Genomic DNA, 20,812 nt, shown 5'->3' with positions numbered 1-20,812 from the left:
CAGTTTCAGAGTTAAGATCAACATAGGATTCAATTATTATATCTTTCCCCTCAAAATAAGTTTTGTCCCTGGCAAAGGATATCCAAAGTCAGTGCCATTGTGCCAATCCATTGCATGGATATCTCCGTACACGGGTACCCCGTATTTAGCCAGCATCGTCACTCTCTTGTGTGGATAAGCCTGCTAGAAAGCGCTGTCCGTTATTATGTAAATGATTCAGGTCAAGAGGTGCCAGGTCTGCGGAAGAGCACGTTATGTTGTGTGACATGTAATCACTGGCCCACGCGCTAAACAATCCAGCTTCTTTTACGGGAAACTAATGTGTTACAGGGACGAAATCCTTTAAACTGCGACGGCAGACTTTACCTCAAAAGCTCAACCTTTGTCTTAGGCGTCACCCGATGACTGTTAGTACCTTTACTGGCTTCAAAAAGTTGTTGTCTGTCGTGATTTGCATATTAGTCATAAATTCCAGGTGGTTAGCTTCTAGTTTACCAGTTTTGTTTCCGTCCTTGCTGCTTCTCGCACTGCTACATAAGATTCACCATGGCTCCCAGAGGTTCCTTCACACCATAAATCGGACCATACGACCTAGGAGTTTCGCATGCAGATCCAAATTATATGACAATATGAGGTAATCACATGCCCAACTGTCAAGAATTCATCGCGCGATACTAGTCAATAGGTTTCGACTGCATCAGGATGGGGGCTACTCGTAAGGATAGTCAAGTCCACGCTACAACAGATGTGTGACATGAATTATGGCTTTGAACAGGCATGACACAGTCGCCAGGTTCAAAAGGGCAGAACCAGCTCTATCGGTGGGTGGAGCTGCATACCACTGATAGATGACGGTTTAGAATATTTATAATCCCTATTGACTCCCCAAAAAGAGGCACTGGTGCTTTCGGGACCCCAGAGAAGAGTAGCCTCGTAACATCCCACCCGGAAGGAGCGCATAGCAGGCGCAGCTGGCTTGGTAAAGATGGCAAGGTGACCGGGTTCTTTGCATAACCGGTCCTCTTTACGACGTCTGCTGAATCAAGGTGCCCATCGTGTACAGTGCGCACACGCCAAGGTCCAACCTACGTATGCTGTTTCGATGTATACCTTAGCCGCATAGCACATCGTTCAAAGCACATTGGCTTTCGAGACTGGCAGATGAAGAGCATAGAAACGATACACACTGGATGTCAAATTGGATGAATAAATATTCGCATATCAGGTTCCAACCGCTTTCTGAAAGACCTGTGGCTGTCAAATTTGGTCTACTAGAAGTTGGTAGAAACATATTGTCGTCAAGTGTTCGTAAACCAGACAATGGACGTTGGTTGGGGTAGATGTTGGCGTTGAAACGTTCAGCATCCCGCACGATCGGCGTTCAGCTGGTTTCCGAAAGTACCGCCATCTGCGGGCGTAATGATGGATCTGCGTGCGGCATACTTTCAAACGATTTTTGAATCTGTGACACATGCATTTCTTAAGGGCCTTATATAAGCTGTCTCGTCTGACATATTGACTTGACGCTTGGTTGCTACCGTTAGGTGACTTCTGTAATAAGGAGTACTTTAACTTTGTGTTGGTTATCAGTCCCCTATCCGGGCAGCCGTGCCCAAATATCCTTTCTCGAGCCAAGCATCGGTAGAGCTACCGACAAAAAGCTTATTTGAATCCGGAAATCAAGGCTAGGGATTTGTTTCATGTCCCAAGCCACTAAGGAGAGATGGTGTGCCCACTGGACCTATCATCTGCTCAATCTAGTCGCCTCGCCTACCTAAGATATTGTTTGAAAGTGAGCCATAACTGTAGTGGTGGTGGGTCATTTTTATTTTCAATCAAAATATCAATGACAATCAGATCGGCCCTTGCTAGTATTTGCGGATTGTAAAGGACCAATCACAACATGTGGTAGTAGTTAGACACAACATAATAATGCTGTCCTTGGGAAGCGCAGTGCGTAGCTACAGCACGGATGTAGCCCCGTACCGGGCACAGCTCCTAACACGCATAAGCTCTTAGATGAGCCAAACATCACCAGGTTTGAGTCTATATATGGCTAAAAGTTTGAACATGACGACGTTATTACAGGTACTGCCTCTCTTTAGAACTTTAAGGTTTCTTCTGGTTACGGCCCCCATCCCCGATCACGCCACTCCCTTCCCTCCTGGGCCGCCCAAGGCTGCTTAGTAGGTCACTTACTAAATAAGCACGCTATTTTAAAGTCTACTTATATTAATTGTCATAAGGTACAAAAAAGCTTGTCATAAGCTGGAGTAAAAACAACAATGGGAGTGCGGAGCCTCGTGATTCGTTGTCCAGTTCACTTTAATCAAATGGGAAAGGCAGTTTAATAAGTTAATTACCGACTGATCAAGACTTCACAATTCTTTTCTGCCATCTTCCAATGCTTCCAGTTGACAGGATTGCTGTAGGTGGTTGATATGTCGGTCCTTCATCGGTATGCTCTCGTAGGCATCTAAGCCCCTTGCCCTCTGATACCAGTACGCCACCACGGCATATAAGCATTCGTTTCCAGGCCCCCAGTTGTTTGGTTTGTACTTCTCAATGCAAGCTTCGAAACTTTCATGGAAAGGCACATCGTCACAAATGTGGAAGCGGCAGACTGAAGTGTGACCATTGGCGTTGAGCTCAATGTAGGGTTGGCAAGCGTAAGCACTGTCGAAAGTTGGAAAAGGGGGCTCAGCAGCCCACGCATACCCGACGTAGTCCTCGGAACCTGTTCCAAAGGTTGACGGGAACTTTTCGCCGTCCACGAAGAATTTCTCATCTCCTTCTCCCCACCACCAGTCGATTGACTTTTCCCCACCGACGCCATACCACCAGTCTTTTGCTGGTACTTTTGGTTCTTGCCAATGATTCCAAACATGCATCTGCACGCCACAGAACCGACCCGGCCCATCGTCCACAATCAAGAGCGGCCAATCAATATCTCGGCCCTGGCTGATCGGCCGCTCGAGGAAGGCATCTCTGTGCCATTTGGCATGAAACCGTAACATGTTCTTAGCTGACTTTTCCAGTGAGCGGTGGCAGATGGTAAGGAAGATTTTTGCTTCTTTTTTCCCATCATTCGTTATTTTGAGTAGCGCACGATCGGAAAATGGCATGAACCAATGACTATAGAATCCTCCTCCGTCCGTCGAGCCAAGAGGAAGGGACCGGTAGGTCTGAATACCGGGAACACTTCCAAAGAAGTCTCCCAGGGGTGCCCAGACGCTTGGAGACTTATCGTTGTCCCATATGATCTGGAGAACTAGCTCCCGGAGTACCCGGGCCACATCCTGGGATGACTCTGGGAGATCAAGTGGTACAAAGCGCATGCCCATAATGGCTCTGTTACCAATGATTTCTCGTATAGCTTGTGTCTTTCCAGGTGGTAGGGTGACAGTCAGTGTCTCCAAAGTGTCGCCCTTGGCCCGTGGAAGGGCTGACCATCCACGCCGACCTAGTTCGCGGTCGGCAGTAGCAAGGGCCAGACAGCTTTGCCTATCGAAGTTTCCATCAAACAGGGGCAGTTTAGTATCCTTGGGAAATTTGGTATACGTAAAGTGGTAGTAGGCACCCCAGCCTGGTCCAAGACGCACCTTTGCGTACTTGTTGTAAGGGATAGGGATGAAGCTGTTGCGGCCGCGGGATAAATTTGGTGCAATTGAAGGAAAATTGTGCGGCATGCCTTGAAAGCGATCGAAAAAGTCTCGGAAAGGCATGTCGATCGCGGGGGGGCCGTGACCCTCATCGTCGATAAAAACCTGAATGTGTCCAACGTCTGGCATGGCAGACCAAGTCCGCCAGATGACTCCTGGGCCTTGCTGTTCAAAGGCAACGACCCACTCACCCTCCTCACGAATGATTCCACGGCCGTCGTCGTTGGCATCCCAGTCAATGTAGGTGTCGGTTTCTGGGTCGTATTGAGACCGTCGGTCATAACTCGACATACATCCACCATGTTCCTCGGGGCTTGGAGGCTCAGCAAGACGCTCCAGGTCATACAGCCGACGAACGAGATCAGGATACGTGAGCTGCATATCGGTGAGTTTCCAAAAATACAAGTAGTTCAGGGTGAAAGGATAGAGAAAAACTACTTTCTTGCGACAATGCGAGTTGGGACGCTTTATAATGTTGGGGTAAAGCATAATGCAGCAGCACATGACAGACTTTAAGGTTTCTAGCAGGTAGGATCATCAGCCCCAGGAAAGGCACACTCATGCAATGCTTCTGATGCAATAATGGCACTTCTTCGAGCATTACAGCCAGACTAGTCCATCTCAATCGGATAAACGGCGTAACACATCATAAATGCAAGTACAATAATTCCCTAGTACTGTCTTATTTGTCTGTGTAGTTAGATTTACTTGTTGTGTCCTCAGAACCACTTGAAGATACGAAGAGAAGCCTGTTGTTTCTTGCATCGCTAGTAAAGATGTAGTTTTTGGGTTATTTCCATGTTATCAAAGAAGACTTGCCGAGATCGACTTAATCATGGGATCCTTTGTTAAATTAGATCTCAGCTCTCATGATGTAACTGTAACACTTATACTCCGCAACTCACTTTTTTCACGATGGCAAAACCATCGGGGTGGCATAAGAGCTTTTTCCTGGGTGAGTATCGCTGGAGCAAGATGACATGTCAACTGGAAACACCTAATGAGCTCGCTTTGATTTCTAAGAGGAGGAGGTCCTCGTAACATGACCGCCTCCATATCTAGGACACAACAGCTTGGAATCCAGTTTGGAACTAAAGTTTGTTTTAGGGTTTGAAAAGCAGCTGCCCGCCACATGTAATTTCAAAAATATCTTAACCCAGTTAAAAGGGGCAAGATGGGGATAGGCATAGAGTGAGAAAATGTATTGGTATATCCAAACACATGTCATTAAGCTACTGGGTTGATGTTTAGAAATTATAGAATTTTGGGGGTTTAATACTAAGCTAACTTGAGAGGCTCGTAAGCCTCTATTCTTGGCTTTGCATGTTAGATTGTGAGTCGAGCTAGAGGCTACCACTGATGTCTTTCTGATAGAAATACCCAGCCTGTTCCTGAGCGTGGGACTCATAACAATTGTTGATTTACAAAGAATCGGAATTTTTAGTTCAAAAGTAAGTAAAAGAATATTAATATTCTAAGACTCCTGACTCGCTAAGCGCGTTTAGTACCTAAAATCGCGACTATTTATAGCCCTTTCCTAACGAGGACTGCAAAGCTTTCTACTGCATCCTCTACCTGTTCTCTTCTAGCACCCCGTTCATCCCACAAAGCGAGAACCTCAAGCCCCCTGTCTAGGATGCTGACCTCAACACAAAAAGATCCAGGTGCGGGAGCTGAAAGGCGAGCTCCAGAGGCCCGTAACCCAATAGAAGCCCCAGGTAGCAGATCTACACCACCAGATGTGCCCCGTGGATGCACAATAAGATCCATGGGTAACTTCGTTAGAACCTCGACGAAGTGACCATGATGGCTTCGAGGACAGTCTGCACGATCTGAAATCCGCAATAGAGACTTGTGCGTCTCTTCAACAAGAGCCAGCAGAGTCGGCTCATCAGCATCGCCTGACTCCTCTGGAACTCGAATTCGCAGCGGCACCTTATTCAATAATGGGCCAATAGTGTCCTCCAACCCCACCATCGATCCTGCTCGCCCGCTGAGCGTGTAGCCCAGCGTAACATCTCTCGGCGAGGAAGATAGACGACCAACCACCTTGGCCCAGGCCGCGGCGATGAGCGTTGCGGTTGTCACGGAGCTCCCCTCCGCCTCGTACAGGGGCAGCGGGAGTTTGCGCTTCATAGACTGTGACCTACGAGGGTCAGGAACACTGTCATAGTTGAAGAGGGACGAAGCTTTGGCGCCTTTGAGGTACGAAGACCAGAAACTTAGCGCTGCTGTCGACTGGTTGAGTTTGTGAACATGAGAGGCAAACCGGGAAAAAGGGAGTAGGCCCGCTGGCGGCTTGTATGTCTCATCAGAGTAGGCTTTTGACACGTGCTCTAGAAGCGCACGAACGCTCCATCCATCATAACAAGAGTGATGTTGCGTCCAAATTAGATGCGTGGGGCGCGTTCCAGATGGATCAGTCTCTTGGGCCCCTACCACCACGCAGAATCGTGAGAGGGCTTGCCCCAGGCCAGACGAGGCTCTAGTCTCAACTTCCAATGCTTCTTCCAAAGAGCCATGCGCGAAATTCCAGGCGGGCGATTCTGGGACAGGGACCTGGATCATCTCATCGGGCACACTGTCATGCGCAAGGTTATTGGAGATTGATTTAGGGACCTTGACGAGGCGGGTGCGGAGAATCGGAAACCAGACCGCACAACGATCAAAAGCCGACTGCAACCGAGAGATATCCAGGTTAGGGTCGACGGTGAAGATTAGGCTTGAAACGTGTGCCCCGGGAAATGATAAGGTGGCATTCATGAAGTGCTCCTGAATGGGTGTCGCAGGAAGAAGGTCGCCAATGGCCACCCCAGGCGGGAGGCATCCTGCGTCTTGCGCGGCTTTGAACGCCTCGGCCTTCCATTTGTACTCCTCCTCATCATTCACCACTGACATGTCCTCATTTTCCATCTTGGTGTTCTTCATGGCCCGAGCCATAGAGGAAAGTGTGGGATTGGTTACAATATCCCGCCAAGTGAGTCTTTGGTCATACTGCCGAGCCAATGCCACCAACCGCATAGCCATAATCGAGTCACCACCCATTTTGAAGAAGTTGTCTCCTCCTCGAATATCGTTGGAAGGACTGGATGTGCGTTCTGAAATCTGATCAGCGTTGAGCACACGCGTCCAAAGACTACCAAGGAGCATTTCTTGATTTGATAGAGTTTTGTTCTCTGGCTCCACGATGTACGAGGCGAGATCCGGAGTTGAGAAAGAGGCGATATTGTCGGGGCTAAGCGACTCGATGCGTTCCCGCAGTATCTTTTCATCCAGCTTACCTGAGCTGTTGAAAGGTAATGACTGAAGCGGCACGTAGCCATCAGGTATCATGTACGCTGGTAAAACTGCGCGGATTTCTTGTTGGAGCTTAGTGGTAATTTTGCGCATATTCAGCAAAATGTCTGGGTCGTCAACAACAAACGTCTCTGTGTCCTTGCGGCCCTCATCACCTTGGCGGGCATCATCTTTTGAGTTTGTGCCAACGCCAAAGGCGACTAGCAACATCGATGTTGTGCCATCGTCTCCCCTACTACCACCGCGACTGGCAAGTTTGAAAACTCTGACGGCCACTGTGATGGACGATTGGATGCGCTGACGGATAACCTCCTCGATCTCGCTAAGCTCAACTCTCTGGCCTCGTAATTTGACCTGCGCATCTCTGCGACCAATGAAGCGCAAGCTCCCGTCGAGATTGTAAGACACTAGGTCACCAGTACGGAACACTCTATATTCTTCATCAGGACCCGTTCCAATTGCGCCGGAACGTTCAAGCCAGGGTGGCCGTTCCAAAAAGGCTGCGGCCGTCTTGATATCATCGCCAACATATCCCCTAGCCACATTAACACCTTCGATGTACAACTCCCCAATTGCGCCGACAGGTGCGAGCTCGTAATGATCAGGATCTTGGTTTTGTTTGAGAGGGTTTACGACCCAGAGTCTGCAACTGTCTAGAGGAAAGCCCACGGTGCCAGGTGGAGTGGTAGGAGTCATGACTTGCACCGCCGATGCGATGCAAGCTTCACTAGGTCCGTAGCCGTTGGACAGCCAGACACTATAGGAACACCATCGGTCCGCATCTCCTTTTGACATTGCCTCACCTCCCAGGCTAAGCTTTTCGAGAGGCAACGGTACAACTGCTTCTGGGGGAATCATTCGTGAAAGAGACGGCGTGCAGAATAGGTGGTTGACCTGTGCATCGACAATGAAGCCAGTGATGTCATTCATCCGTTGTTGGTCCGATGGCACGCATACACATCCGCCAAATGCTAAAGTACTCCAGATCTCGACTAGCATAGCGTCAAAAGTATACGAGGCAAACTGCATCGTGCGTGTGGCAGGACTCATGTTGTGACTAGTCCCTAGTGCAACGAGTGATGTGCTCAGCGATCTGTGTTCGACCATTACTCCTTTGGGAGTTCCAGTGCTGCCTGATGTGAACAAGACGTAAACGAGATCTGAAGGACAGGAATATCCTGACGCTGCTTCCTCTTTACTTGCTTCCTCTTGGTATTCCTTGTCTTCATCCTGTATGCTTGCTTCAGCGTCAATTATGACATAGTCATAACCCAACTCTCGTGCGGTGGAGAGACAGTGTGAGGACACAAGTACAGTAGAAGCGGCCACAGTATTTGCAATGAGCCGTAGTCTCTGAACAGGATGAGATGGATCCAAAGGGACTAGGTAACCGCCAGCTTTCCAAATAGCTAGCATAGCGACGATTGCCCATTTAGATTTATGACACAGCATGGGAAATGCCCGACCGTGGCACCCGCCGAGGGCCTTGTTAAGGTTGTTCGCAAGGCGTGTAGAAATTTTTGCGAGCTGGGCGTAAGTCAAAATGCCGTCCCACGCATCAACTGCCGTATCATCAGGGCGTAAGCATGTTTGCTGGTGTATCAAGTCCTGAATGCATAACTCGACCGGGGCGAGCTTATGCTTTCTCGCACGCTCTAGAAGCAAAGACTCATCTTCGATCGCCAAGCCCCGTAACTTGTACAATGGGAAGTCCATCGTGCTGTACTTGGCAAGTTGAGCAACAATTGTAGTAAACGTACGCAGCATCTGCTGCGCGAAGGCGTGTTGGACCAGGCGCGGATCGTAGCTCATATTAATGGTGACCTCCTGATCCCCATTACCATTCAGTGACGGCTGTAGGCATTCTATCATTAGAGGATGAGGATACATATCTGGCGTGTTTAAGGGCTCAATGTCGACCAAAGGCCCCTCCGTACCATCAATAGCCTTGGTAGCGCTCTCGAGAGATGATGAAGATAAATAGTTGGACTCGGGTTGTACGACAAGGATGCTCTCAAAGCGACATGCATGCCAGGCATCTGAGCTCGTTTGGGAAATCCGTTGGATGCCAATGTGGGCAAAGCGCGTCAGGTCGAGCCACTTGTGCCGTAGCTCATCAAGGTAAACGTTCACAGGCTGCGAATAATCGACCTGTAACCGGAAAGGTGCAGAAGCCATCGTTGGCCCAGCCAGCATTGCTGGGTCCAAATCAGACAACCCAGCGATGGACTCACGGCCAGATGAAATAACACCAAAAACGACGTCAGGATTGGCGGTGTACTGCGAGATGGTGAGAGCCCAGGCACCATGAACTAAATCAACAAGACGGTGCTTGGACAGAGCAGAGCCAAGACTGGCTGTACCGGTGAGCGTGGATGAAGCTGTTGGCTGATCTCTAGAACTTGAATCCGATGACGATAAAGAAGAGAATGTCACTGGGAAATGTGTGCAATCTGAGGCCCCAAGAAGGGCCTTTTTCCAGAAGGCCAATATTTCAACCTGATCAAGCCGGCACAGGTGACGAACAAAAGCACTAAACGCTGCTTTTGTCGGTAGCACTGCGGCACTCGCCTTGTCTGTATTGCTGGACACCTGTTTTTTGAGAGTTTGCATCTCAGTTTCCAAGTCTCTCCAGAGCATGTTCAATGAGAAACCATCGTAAACGGCATGGTGGGCTGCAACAATCACCCGGATCGCTGACTTAGCCCGTTTGCTGCTACTATTCTCCGGCTGTGTCATCCAGGCGAGTCTAACCAGTCGCCCCCCGTATCTATGACCCTCTTTGACATCACGGACGAAGTCTTCGATACCGGAGGTCTGTTCCCAATAAACATCTTCGGTTTCGTAATTGGGAGCAATGACAACCTGTAAGGCTGCGCTGAGCGATCTCTGAAGGGGATTAGCATCCTCGCTGTTGATCCAGGGCACAATGCGAGTTCGGAGCAGCTCGTGGCGCTGGTGGAGTGAGTGCCATGCTGTTTTGAAGTTTGGAAACTTTTGGGCGGGAACCTCAAGTGTGTGGAAAGAGATATACGCTCCCTGATGAATGACACTCATGGCCATAAAGGCTTCCTGTATTGGAGTGCAAGGGTAAACGTCTTGCACATGAGCTCGATCGATACCATAATGCGGCAATACATCGTTCAGTATGGAGTCGAGATGCATTCTATCTCCAACCAGCTCAAAAGGATAAGTGGTGACATTGCGAATGTCCGAGCCGTTTTGTTGCGGTGGACGATGCTCTTGAATCTTAATCAAATTGGCTGCCATGTCTCCCAATCGCGAGTACATCATTGCAGCATCGTATTTCAGCAATCTTCCATGTTTGCGTAGCAAGCCGATCAAGCGAATTGCGGTGACGGAACTACCTCCCATATGGAAAAAGTCGGTCTCAACTCCAATGAGAGAAGGAGGATGTACAGCAAGCACCTCTGCCCAGCACTTCTGAAGAAGACCTGCATCTCCTGTGAGATGGTGCAATGTGCTTTTCTCATCTTCTCGTGAATCAACACCCGAACCTCGGAAGATCAGCCCGTAGTTGGCTGTAAGCGTCTCAAAGCATCGATTGACCCAGCGATTGTCAAGCTTTCCCGACGGAGTGACTGGCAACTCATTCACGGCAATATATGCCCTTGGGACAATGACTTCGGGAACATGTCGACGCAAAAAAGCATCCAGCGCTGCAGCTTCCAGAGCCAGAGCAGAACTTTGCTTATCGTTAAGCATCGGCTTGTTGCTCACAGAAGCACCCGCGGCAGAATGTAGTGCCAGAGAACATGCCACACCATCTACATCGTAAACTGGATGATCTTCAGTATCACCGCACTTTAGCGGCTGAGAGCTGGTAATCAAGGCCACTAGACAGTCGGCAGGGACAAAAGGGGTCACAGCTGTGTTAGGGAGAAGTATTTTGGAGGCTCGATGTGAAATCCACCCACGGATCATATCGGTAACTTCATCGGGCTCCACACGCTGACCACGGATTTTGGTTTGTCCATCTCTTCTTCCCAAAAACACCAAAGATCCGTCCTGGTTGCTGTACATCAGATCACCAGTACGGTAAACCCGCCTTTGGCAGCTGCTTTCTTGAAGGGGACGTTTCGCATCATGTCCGTTGACACTAGCAATCAACCAATCTGACCCGTCGGTGAAGGATTCTCTTGTTCTTGGCTCGTCATTATAATACCCGCGCGCCAAAGCTGGTCCTTCTAGGTACAGTTCTCCAACAGCACCTGGCGGGGCGAAAGTCCCGGACACGGGGCTGATTAACCACAATGAGGCCCCAACCGGATAGCCAACCGTTCGAGGATTGGTGTTCAAAGTCAAGGGCATGGCAGCTGAAACAACGCAGGCTTCTGTCACTCCGTAGACGTTGTACATTCGCCTTGAGTATCCATGAAGTCCGCCGAGCCAAGCATCAACATCTGCTCTCATCAAGGGCTCGCCCCCCGTGATGACGGTCCGCAAGGACGGCAGGTCCGTTGGGTCTAGGAGACGTAGGAGAGAAGGTGTGAAAGTGCAGGCATTTACTTCGTGTCGACGAATGAAACCAGCCAAGTCGCCCGTACGTTCGGCTTCGTTCGGCAAACAGACGCATCCACCAACACTTAAAGGGGCAAAGATTTCCAAAATGGACGCGTCGAAAGCGAAGTTCGCGCACTGAAGCATTCGTGTGTTTGAGTCGCATTGAATCGCGGTTGCCTGTGCGTCCATGCCGCTACAGAGAGCCTGATGCTGGATGACAACGCCTTTCGGTTCTCCAGTAGTCCCAGATGTGTAAAGAAGATACGCTGCATCATCAGGTTGGTATTTTTGTCGCATGGATTTGTTATCACTGTCTTCACAGACAGCCGGTGAAACGGCGTGATTAATCTTCGTCGTAGCAGAACAGCTAAGTGGAAACGATTCTGCATCGATTGCCCAAGTTTCGACCCCCTCAATGCCTTCAAACATTGAGCTCGTTTTGCGTGTACAGATAACAAGCGTTGTGTTGGCTCGTGAAAGAAGGTTGGCCAAGCGCGAAGTTGGGTGAGAAATATTCAGGGGCAAGAACGCCGCCCCAGCCTTCCAGATGGCAAGCATTGCTACGATAGCCAACGGACATTTTGGCATACAGATTGCAATGAATTTTTCCTTCCTGTCGGTTTCCGCAGCCTCATCTTTGAGAAAGTGCTTGCTTGCAAGGAGATGGCAAGCAAGCTGACTGGCTTGAGTTTCAAGCTGCCGGTAAGACAGCGAGCTATTTGTGGCCAATATAGCTTGACTGTCTGGTTTCTGTGCTGCTAAATGGGTGATTGTATCGTCCATACGAGAAAATTGTTTAGCGGAGGGAAGGGATGGATGTGGAGGCAAATCTGAGCTGAAATCGTCTGTAAGCACTGACATGATGTTGGCAATCGTATCATCAACGCTGGATTGTCCTATCCTACGGCATAGAACATCGAATGAGCGGACCATATTTTGTACACGGTGTCTGTCCACGCAGTCCGGATCGAAGCGTACTTCCACACCGATGGAATCGTTTGCCATGAGCGAGAACTCGACATTGAGAGCATAAGGGTGAAACCCATCCTCAGAAACAGCCGAGTGTGGTTTGTCAATCATGGAGATCCCAATGGCTTTCTGTGCCTTGGATAGCGAGACTGAGAATTCGGCAGGTTGAACGACAACAACTGACTTGAAATCACAAGCCGCTCTAGGACCGGGCCCTAGTCGTTGGATACGATCAAGCCCAAGGTGTTGGTGAGCCATGCTTGCAAGCGCAGTCCTATGTACGTGATTAAGAAAGTCGGCAATGCTTTGTTCGCGGCGAACTGGTAGGTGACGGGGCACCGTAGCCATGGTTGGCCCAACCAGCTGCTCAATTCCCAATAACGGCGTGTCCCTACCAGATAGGACCGCCCCGAAAGTCGCAGCCGTCGTTCCGCCGTAAAGAGCGAGAACAAGGGACCAGGCGGCTTGAATCAGTGTTGTCGCCGTGACGCTGGAGTTTGAATGTTGTGGCTTCTGAGGCTGAGAGAGAATCTGGGTGTGCTTCTCCCGGGCCAAGGGCTGATGGCCGATTGGGACAGTTGGGAACGAAGAACTGCTCTCAGCGTCCACATCGACCAGTGTTTCTTGCCAAAACTTCTCCGAGTCCTCGCCTGCCATTTGTTGCACCCATTTCACAAATTCCGGGAAAGATGGACCAGGCACTGCTGCTGTATTCATTTTCATCGATACATCTCCCTGTTGTCGTTGCCTGTAAGCTGATACCACCTCGTCCCATATCAGTTGAAGAGACCATCCGTCGTAGATCGAATGGTGAGCACTGAATATTGCATATCTGCGGCTGGCATCTTTAGCCAAACCGTTCATGTGATGCTCATTATCAGGCTCAGGTTTAGTTGCAGTTTCAGCCTCAGAGCAAGATACGAAGTCAATACGTATTAGTGGACTGCCATACTCAAAGCGTATCTGTTTCTGATGTTGATCTAGATACTGATCCATGGCCTCGGTGTAATTATGAGTAGTACACTGTGACAAGGCAGGTTCCTTAGCCATTACCATCACTCCTCCCTGAGGCGTGGAGACGATTCGGCTGCGTAACAAACCATGTTTGCACAGAATGGTATGCCAAGCTTCTGCCAGGCGTGCCATATCGACTTGATCAGAAAGGGAAAAGACCTGGTGGGTGACGTAAGGCTGTGGGTTAGTTGTTCTGACAGTCGAGATAGCCATCAGACTTTCTTGTAGTGGCGTACAAGGGAATACGTCGTCGACCTCACCAACTGCCATGCCACACTCGTTAGCAACGCCCTCTATAAACTTGTCGAGGGAGAATGTGTCCGAGACAATGCCACTATCACGGAGCAGTTGGGACGGCGTCAGAAGCACTCTTTGGTTCTCCGAGTGCAGTAGGTTACTGTGATCTGTGTTGAAGGTATTCTTGCTGAGGGTAGGCGACACCGCTGTTCGGGAAGTAATTCTCGAGACCATGTCGACAAGGCGAGGCTTTTCAAAAATATCTGCAACGCTTAGAATGAGGTTGTGTCTGCGTATTATGCCACTTAGTCTGATGGCTAACAATGAGTTGCCGCCTAGATCAAAAAAGTCATCCTGGATGTTGACTGCGTCCAATTCAAGCAACTCTGAGACGATGCCAGATACGGTGACTTCGATCCAAGACTCGGAGTCTTGTGAGTCTTTCAATTCAGTCGTAGAATGGATTCCGTTACTGCCATTTTTATCATCTTGTAGTGAAAATGAAAGGAGGTTCTGACGGCCCATAGTGGACGCGATTTGGTGAAGAGCACGGCGGTCCAGTTTGCCGGCTGTAGTGATTGGTAGGGTCTTGAGCGGTACAAAGATCCTTGGTCTCATGTAGGACGGCAACGGCAGTGGTGATTTTCGGATCCGCTCAACCAAAGATCGGAATTTGGATAGAGTCTCAGAATCTGAAGCAGTTAAAACTTTGCTTTCATTCTGATCCCCTCTGTTTTGAGCACCATTTTTTGTGTCTTGATGATTGCGCACATCACCCTCGGCCTCTTCGTCTGCGCCTGTGTCGCCTACAACAATGAAGGCTGCCAACATGCCAGTGTCTTTTGGAGTCTTCTTAAGCAGCTCTACGGCAACAGGAGGTGAGGCCTTCTTCAAGATTTGACCTATGGAGAAGCGAAGGTGTTGTTCAATATCGCCGAGCTCAACTCGTTGTCCATGGATCTTTAGCTGCGTATCCTTCCTGCCAATATAGTTGATAGTTCCGTCCGAGCTATATCGCACCAGATCGCCAGTCTTGTACAAACGAGAGCCTGGACGGGCATAACGTCCAGCGCGTAGCCACGATGGTGCCTCAATGAAGACTTGGCTTGTTGCATCAGGACGATCCAGATAGCCGCGATCTGCTACGAGCGGGCCCTCGATCAACAGCTCGCCTGTGGCTCCGATTGGCCGTAGACGCTCGTGGTCATTTTCATCAACAATCCATGTAACACAGCGGTGGGCTCGACCAATATTGGAAGGAAGAGAGTCCAGCCTCACTGGGTTGTTCATTGTCGAGGCCATGCTGCATTCGCTTGGCCCATAAACGTTGATAAGTCTGACACGGTCCGACCATCTGTTAACGAGGGACGCCGACAGCGACTCACCAGCCACACACATATCTTTTAGGCTAGGCACGTCCTCGGGGTCGAGCAGTGAGACGAAGGACGGCGTCCATTCCGCCCAGTTCGTCTGCGTCCGTTTGATGAAGGCAACGATGTCCATGTTACGATCCTCGTCTGAGGGACTGCAGACGCATCCACCCACTGATAGCGGTGCGAGAATCTCACCAATGCTCGCATCGAAGCTGTAAGATGAGAACTGCAGAGCTCTTGTGTGGGCCCGTACTTCAATACCCTCACAGTGGCGCTGGAAGCCCGTAGAGAAATTACGGTGCGAGATGACAATGCCTTTCGGTAACCCAGTTGTACCTGATGTGAACTGTAGGTACATAGCGTGTTGAGGTTGAACATCGCAGCATAATGTACCTTCCGTGTTAGGTTCGTCCGAAGCTAGACGTCGAGATAGCTCTCGATTGACCCAAGCATCTGTGACGGCTTGCACTTGTATGAACGTAGCGTTTTGTTTTCCTGGTGCAGGATTCAACAGCTGTGTCGCCAAGCTTTCCAGGCGATCTCTCTGCTTAGCAGAAGACAGCATAACGTGTGGGCGAACCTGTTCAATTATGGAAAGTAGCCTAGAGTCCGGATGATCAGGGTCCAACATCACGAAGCACCCACCAGCCCTCATGACGCCGAGCATGGCTACGATAGCCCAAATCGACTTTTCAGAACAGATAGGAACAATGCTGTCTGGCACCACGTGGCATGATTCCATAAGGTATTGGGCAGTGCGCCGGGTTGCTTGATCCAGCTCACCGTAGGTCATGTTGCCATCCCAGCTACACACGGCCTGGCGCTCCGGGCTGGCCCGCATCCTCTCTTCGACAAAAGAATGCGTTACCTTTTCAACAGGTTCTAGGCAGTCCTTGTTCCAATCCCAAATTTGTGCATGGTCGTGAGGGCTCAGTTTGGCCACATCGCGGGCACACATATGGGGATTGCGTAATATTTCCGTAGCTAGGTAGCTAACGGTCTCTGCGAGATTGACCGCTGCTGCGTCGCTCATAAACGATGTTTGGTATTGAATGTGAACACGCGTCACATTTCTCCCAGTCTCTATGATCAAAGCCAGGTCCATCTGTATCGAAAGATATGAATGTTAGTATATTGCGGTTGTGAATAGCTCCCTCCGGAGGGAAGGTAAATGGACAGTGACACCCATCAATCAACTTAAAATGCTGCTCACGCTTTGTGACTGGACTCACCTCTGATAGTTCGATATTTTCGACTTGGTTGAACCTCAACGTAAAGCCCTCCTGCTCATCCTCCGTAACGAGGGGCCGGCATGAAATGCCAGAATTGAATAACGGCACCCTGGAGGACCTATCGCGGAACAAGCCAGCAGCTTGTTGCATTTCGGAAAGGGAGCATGACTGGTTGTTGCTTCCGTCGATCGTTTCACGCTGAATTCGCTTCATGATGTTCAGAAGTGTCGGGTGATGAGGCTGATCAAGCTCATCCACCTCGACGTTGTCATTATAGCCGAAGTCCACACGACAGACCAGAATGCCCATGAAGCAGCCAAAGGCCTCCTCAATACCCTTTATCGGAGTGTCACGTCCAGACCCGATGTTACCGAGGACCACCTCGCTTTTGCCAGTATACACGTGAAGGACCATTGCCCAGACCAGCTGAAAAAAGGTGGGCAATGTGATGTCCAGACGTGCTACCGCCTGTTGCAACCCATTCGTCTTCTCGTCGAGCGCAACTAGAATCGTACGTTGCTCATAGAGCCCTACATCTGATGGCATTACAACTCCCGTCTCGGAAACTGAACTCAAGCGCGAGTCGATGAGACTGGGAAAGAGACACGGTTCCGCGCCCTTCAAGTACGAGCCCCAGTAAGACAGGCTGGCATCACGCCTGTGCCGGGTACGAATATGCCGTATAAATTCGGCACCAACAGTCAACTTTCCAATACCAAGCCCCTCAGTGTTTCGATATGCGAGGGAAAAGTCGCGGAGCATCGGCAAGATAGACATGCCATCTTCTACCAAATGGCTTACCTCGAGCCTGCACCATATTTTGCTGCGGCATTCTTCATCGTCTGCTGCATTATTATAGACCATCAGCATGCTGTGTGTAGGCAGTCCTCCGTGAATGATTTGATGATGGCTTAAAGTGTCGACCATGCGAGGGTATTTCCGCGCAACGCGTTGTGAATCTTCGCCACTTGCAGCTTGTACTCGATTGCAGCTTGCCAAATTCTGACTCAGTACTACCTGATATAACGGCATACTTGTTTCTGTTGTCGTTTCATCAAAAGCGGTCGCTTCTGCATCAGCCTCGACAAATACCGTTCGAAGTGCCTGGTGACGTGCCACGACTGCCTTCCAGGCACGTTCAAGACGATCTACGTCGATTCGGTCGCCATTCATTGTCCTAACCTCCCAGACAAATTCATCCATATAAAACCGGCCTCCTATTCGAGCAAGACTCAGCGCCAGAGATTCCTGCATTGGAGATAGTGGGAACACATCTTCCACCTCCTCTAGACGGGTTACTGTTGGCAGAGCTAGCAACTTTTTGCCTAGGTCCTGGATATGCTGTCGTGTTGTTCTTCTAATGTGTTGGATTTCTTGTAACTCTTCGGTCCCATGATTCATCCCTTTTTCGTCCTTTCTGTCGTTTGTTGCGTCATGCAGCTCTCGAACCTTGCTGGCTACTTCACATAGGCGTTGGCTGGTGAGTAGATTGTGGACGGTGATGCGTTTTTCTACCGCTCGGTAACGGGCCACAACCTGCATTGCTTTGATAGAGTCACCTCCGAGCCATACGAATGATTTGTCGAGGTCAACGTCGCCCGGCTCCATGTCTAAGATAGTAGCGCAGACGTTCTGCAAAAAGTCTTGTTCTTTACGAATCGGACCATCAGACGCGGTCTCCAGTAATTTGTCTGACCTGGAATGTACGTTAGGTTCGACTCTGCTTGATATCTGATCATGATAGTATTGATTACTGACCTTTGTCTAATTAACTGTGCATCTTGGACAGAGTCCTTTGCCCAACCGCTCATGGCCTCCACCTTGGACAATACCTGCGAACGTGCCAACTTCCCGGAAGCTGTTATGGGAAATTGAGAAATTCGCAGCCATACCACAGGTATCATAAAATTTGGAAGGACTTCGCGTAGTCTCCGGGTGATTTCTGCTGTAATAGATGAAGAGCAGCGCTCAAGCTCTGATCCCAACACTTTCTGGACAGGCAGCAAATGTTGATGGCCCTCGGTACTTGTTCCTAGGGATAGATCACCCAAAACAGCGACCAACCTTCCAGAAAATGACCCAGCCTTGGGTATGAATGCTGAAACAGCTTGAAAAGGTGAAGCTTCTCTCAGATAATGTTCCACTTCAGAGAGCTCGAGCCTTTGGCCTCCAAGCTTTGCCTGAGTATCGGTACGCCCCATTACCTCAAGGGCTCCATCGGCACAGAAGCGGCCAAGATCGCCCGTTCTATAATATCTATATCCGCTGCTGATTTGACCAAGTTGAGAGTTCTCTGCCCATTCTGGGCTCTCGGGGAAGCTCTCCGATGCAATCATTGGGTCGACATTAGTGTAACCCTTAGTAACCACTAAATACTTTATGTTAGCGATATTCTCATGCTGAACAGAAACAATATCTGTACGATGATTGCACAGAATGTCAAAGTATTTGTAAAAGGTCACTTACTGGGGCCTTCAAGCCATATCTCGCCTGTGCAACCAACCGGACTGATTACCGTGCCTCCTTTGCGAACTATCCAAACGTTCGTGTTGATTCCATAGCCGCTAACATGGCCGCGACCGACTTTGGCGCCTTGCTTGGGCGTAGAGACTTGTACCCATGTGGCTTCAGTACACCCGTAGACATTGAATGTAATGGTTCCAGCTTCGATCCAACCGGCAATATCGGCGTCACTCATTGGCTCGCCAACCAAGAGGAGAGTTCGTAGGTGTTTGCTAATTACTATAGGGCGCAACGTCCGCGCAACAGTGGGTGTCAAATGTGCCCAATTCACTTCTGCTCTTGCAATATAACCCTCCAAGTCGTTCCACCGCTCTTCATCAGAGGGGATGCACACGGTTGCACCTCGCAGTAATGATCCCATGTAGTCTTGCACACTCACATCCCAAGAGTGTGCAGCAAACTGGAGTGTGCGGGTGGAACTGCCAACACTAAACGCATCCCCTAGTGCCGAAGCAGCAGTGCAAACATTGGTATGCGTGACGGCAATACCCTTCGGTACCCCCGTGCTGCCGGAGGTGAAAACGACAAATGCTGTGGTCTCTGGATTGGCTCTTTCTTGTTGCTGGCTGTCGTTGAGCGCGCCATGACAATCATGGCTATTTTGAGGTTGTCCGTTGCTCGGTACCTGAATTACGCGGGACTGCCGTATCTCGTAACCCTTAAATGTTTCCACTTGCGCTTTGGAAACCAACAGAAACTTGGCATCTGTTGCTTTGATGATCTGTACGACACGATTTTTGGGGTAACCTGGATCTATATTCGAACAGAAACCCCCTGCCTTTAAAACGGCCAGCATCGCGACAGCCATCCACGTGGACTTTTCAAAGCATAGGATCACACCCGTGCCCTTGGTGAGGCCCTCTTGGTGAAGCTTCACTTTGAGTTTGTCCGAGGCCTCATCGAGCTCCGCATACGTCATCTGGCCGTCCCATGCGTCAATAGCCATTGAGTTCGGCTGACTGTAAACTTGTTCCGAAAAGACATCTTGGATTAAGCGGGCGTTTTGTTTGAGCCCGGAATGAGGATACCATGACATGATTTGTTTGATGTCTCTGTCGCTTGGTCCAAGATTGGCAATTTTTTGGTTGGGATTGGTGTGGAAAAGAGCAATTAGATACTTGAGTGTCGCTGCGACGTTTTGAGCCTCGTTGTCTGACATGAAGGATAGTCGATATATCATTTTGTATTTGCTGATAGTTCCATCCTGGTTTTCAATGACATCAAGAACAAGGTCCACACCTAAAGGCAGTAATTCGGCAATGTCGTCCTTCTCGTCAACTCGATTGCCGTGTTTTTTAGCAAACCGTGTCGCCGTGTTCCAAGAGCTTGGCAGTGAAGCAGAAACATCCTGTCTTGCCTCCAGATGTTGCAACTCGATGGCAATTTTTTTCAGCGTGTCTTCTTTGTGAATAAGGTAGGATATGACAGAGCTTGCCGATAGTTCGCCATTGTTGGTGCTCCTGTAACCGAAACAGACCTGGTCACAGTCTGAATACAAATGAACCAACACGCACCAAGCCGTGTTCACGCTTATCCAGGTTCCCACTAACACCTCATGCAAGTCAATACTCGCTATCGCATGGGTGCCACTTTGTTTTCCTCCAGGTAGGTTTTGAAGAATACAACCTAGCTCACTGTTCTTGTGGGAGGGCTGCGTCGTTGAATCCATTCTGTAATCAAAGTTAGGTTTCTAAAGTGAGCAAGCCGAAGTTTACACGTCGTATAGAATGTGCAAAAAACGACAGGATATCTGGAAGATCGCTGTGTTGCGTTCTCCTAGTGCAGTAATGCTACTCTTGCCTACTCAAAACGACATCTACCGATGCCACAAATGAAAGTATAACTGGGTCCGTCTGTTATTGCTTAGAATTTCTGCTGTCTACCTTACTAAAGTGAGCCAGCTCCAGTAGCAAGTATTGCTCTCTAAAGTTCACCCACCGCCCAATTGAGTTTGTCACACCTGTAACGTGCTGACATTCTT

The 20,812-nt window shown here is 49.5% G+C and overlaps 2 protein-coding genes across 2 annotated transcripts; both read right to left on the bottom strand.

Moving 5' to 3' along the window:
- Nucleotides 1-2,378: 2,378 nt before the first annotated feature.
- CTRU02_204348 (uncharacterized protein) lies at nucleotides 2,379-4,043 on the bottom strand (the record flags this gene model as incomplete). The annotated part of the gene is made up of 1 exon (XM_036731305.1): nucleotides 2,379-4,043. One exon carries the CDS (start codon nucleotides 4,041-4,043, stop codon nucleotides 2,379-2,381), a length of 1,665 nt encoding a protein of 554 aa, XP_036576965.1.
- A 1,143-nt stretch (nucleotides 4,044-5,186) lies between these two features.
- Nucleotides 5,187-20,500, bottom strand: CTRU02_204347 (nonribosomal peptide; the record flags this gene model as incomplete). Its single annotated transcript, XM_070204365.1, has 6 exons — nucleotides 5,187-13,992; nucleotides 14,026-16,181; nucleotides 16,309-18,004; nucleotides 18,067-18,676; nucleotides 18,775-20,376; nucleotides 20,467-20,500. 6 exons carry the CDS (start codon nucleotides 20,498-20,500, stop codon nucleotides 5,187-5,189), a joined length of 14,904 nt encoding a protein of 4,967 aa, XP_070062128.1.
- Between the last annotated feature and the right edge of the window lie 312 nt (nucleotides 20,501-20,812).

The sequence above is a fragment of the Colletotrichum truncatum genome (assembly GCF_014235925.2).
Source record: "Colletotrichum truncatum strain CMES1059 chromosome Unknown Contig_0002, whole genome shotgun sequence".
Taxonomy (NCBI): Eukaryota; Fungi; Ascomycota; class Sordariomycetes; order Glomerellales; family Glomerellaceae; genus Colletotrichum; species Colletotrichum truncatum.
Note: the sequence above shows the minus strand (reverse complement) of the source record. Positions and strands in the feature narration are given on the sequence as shown.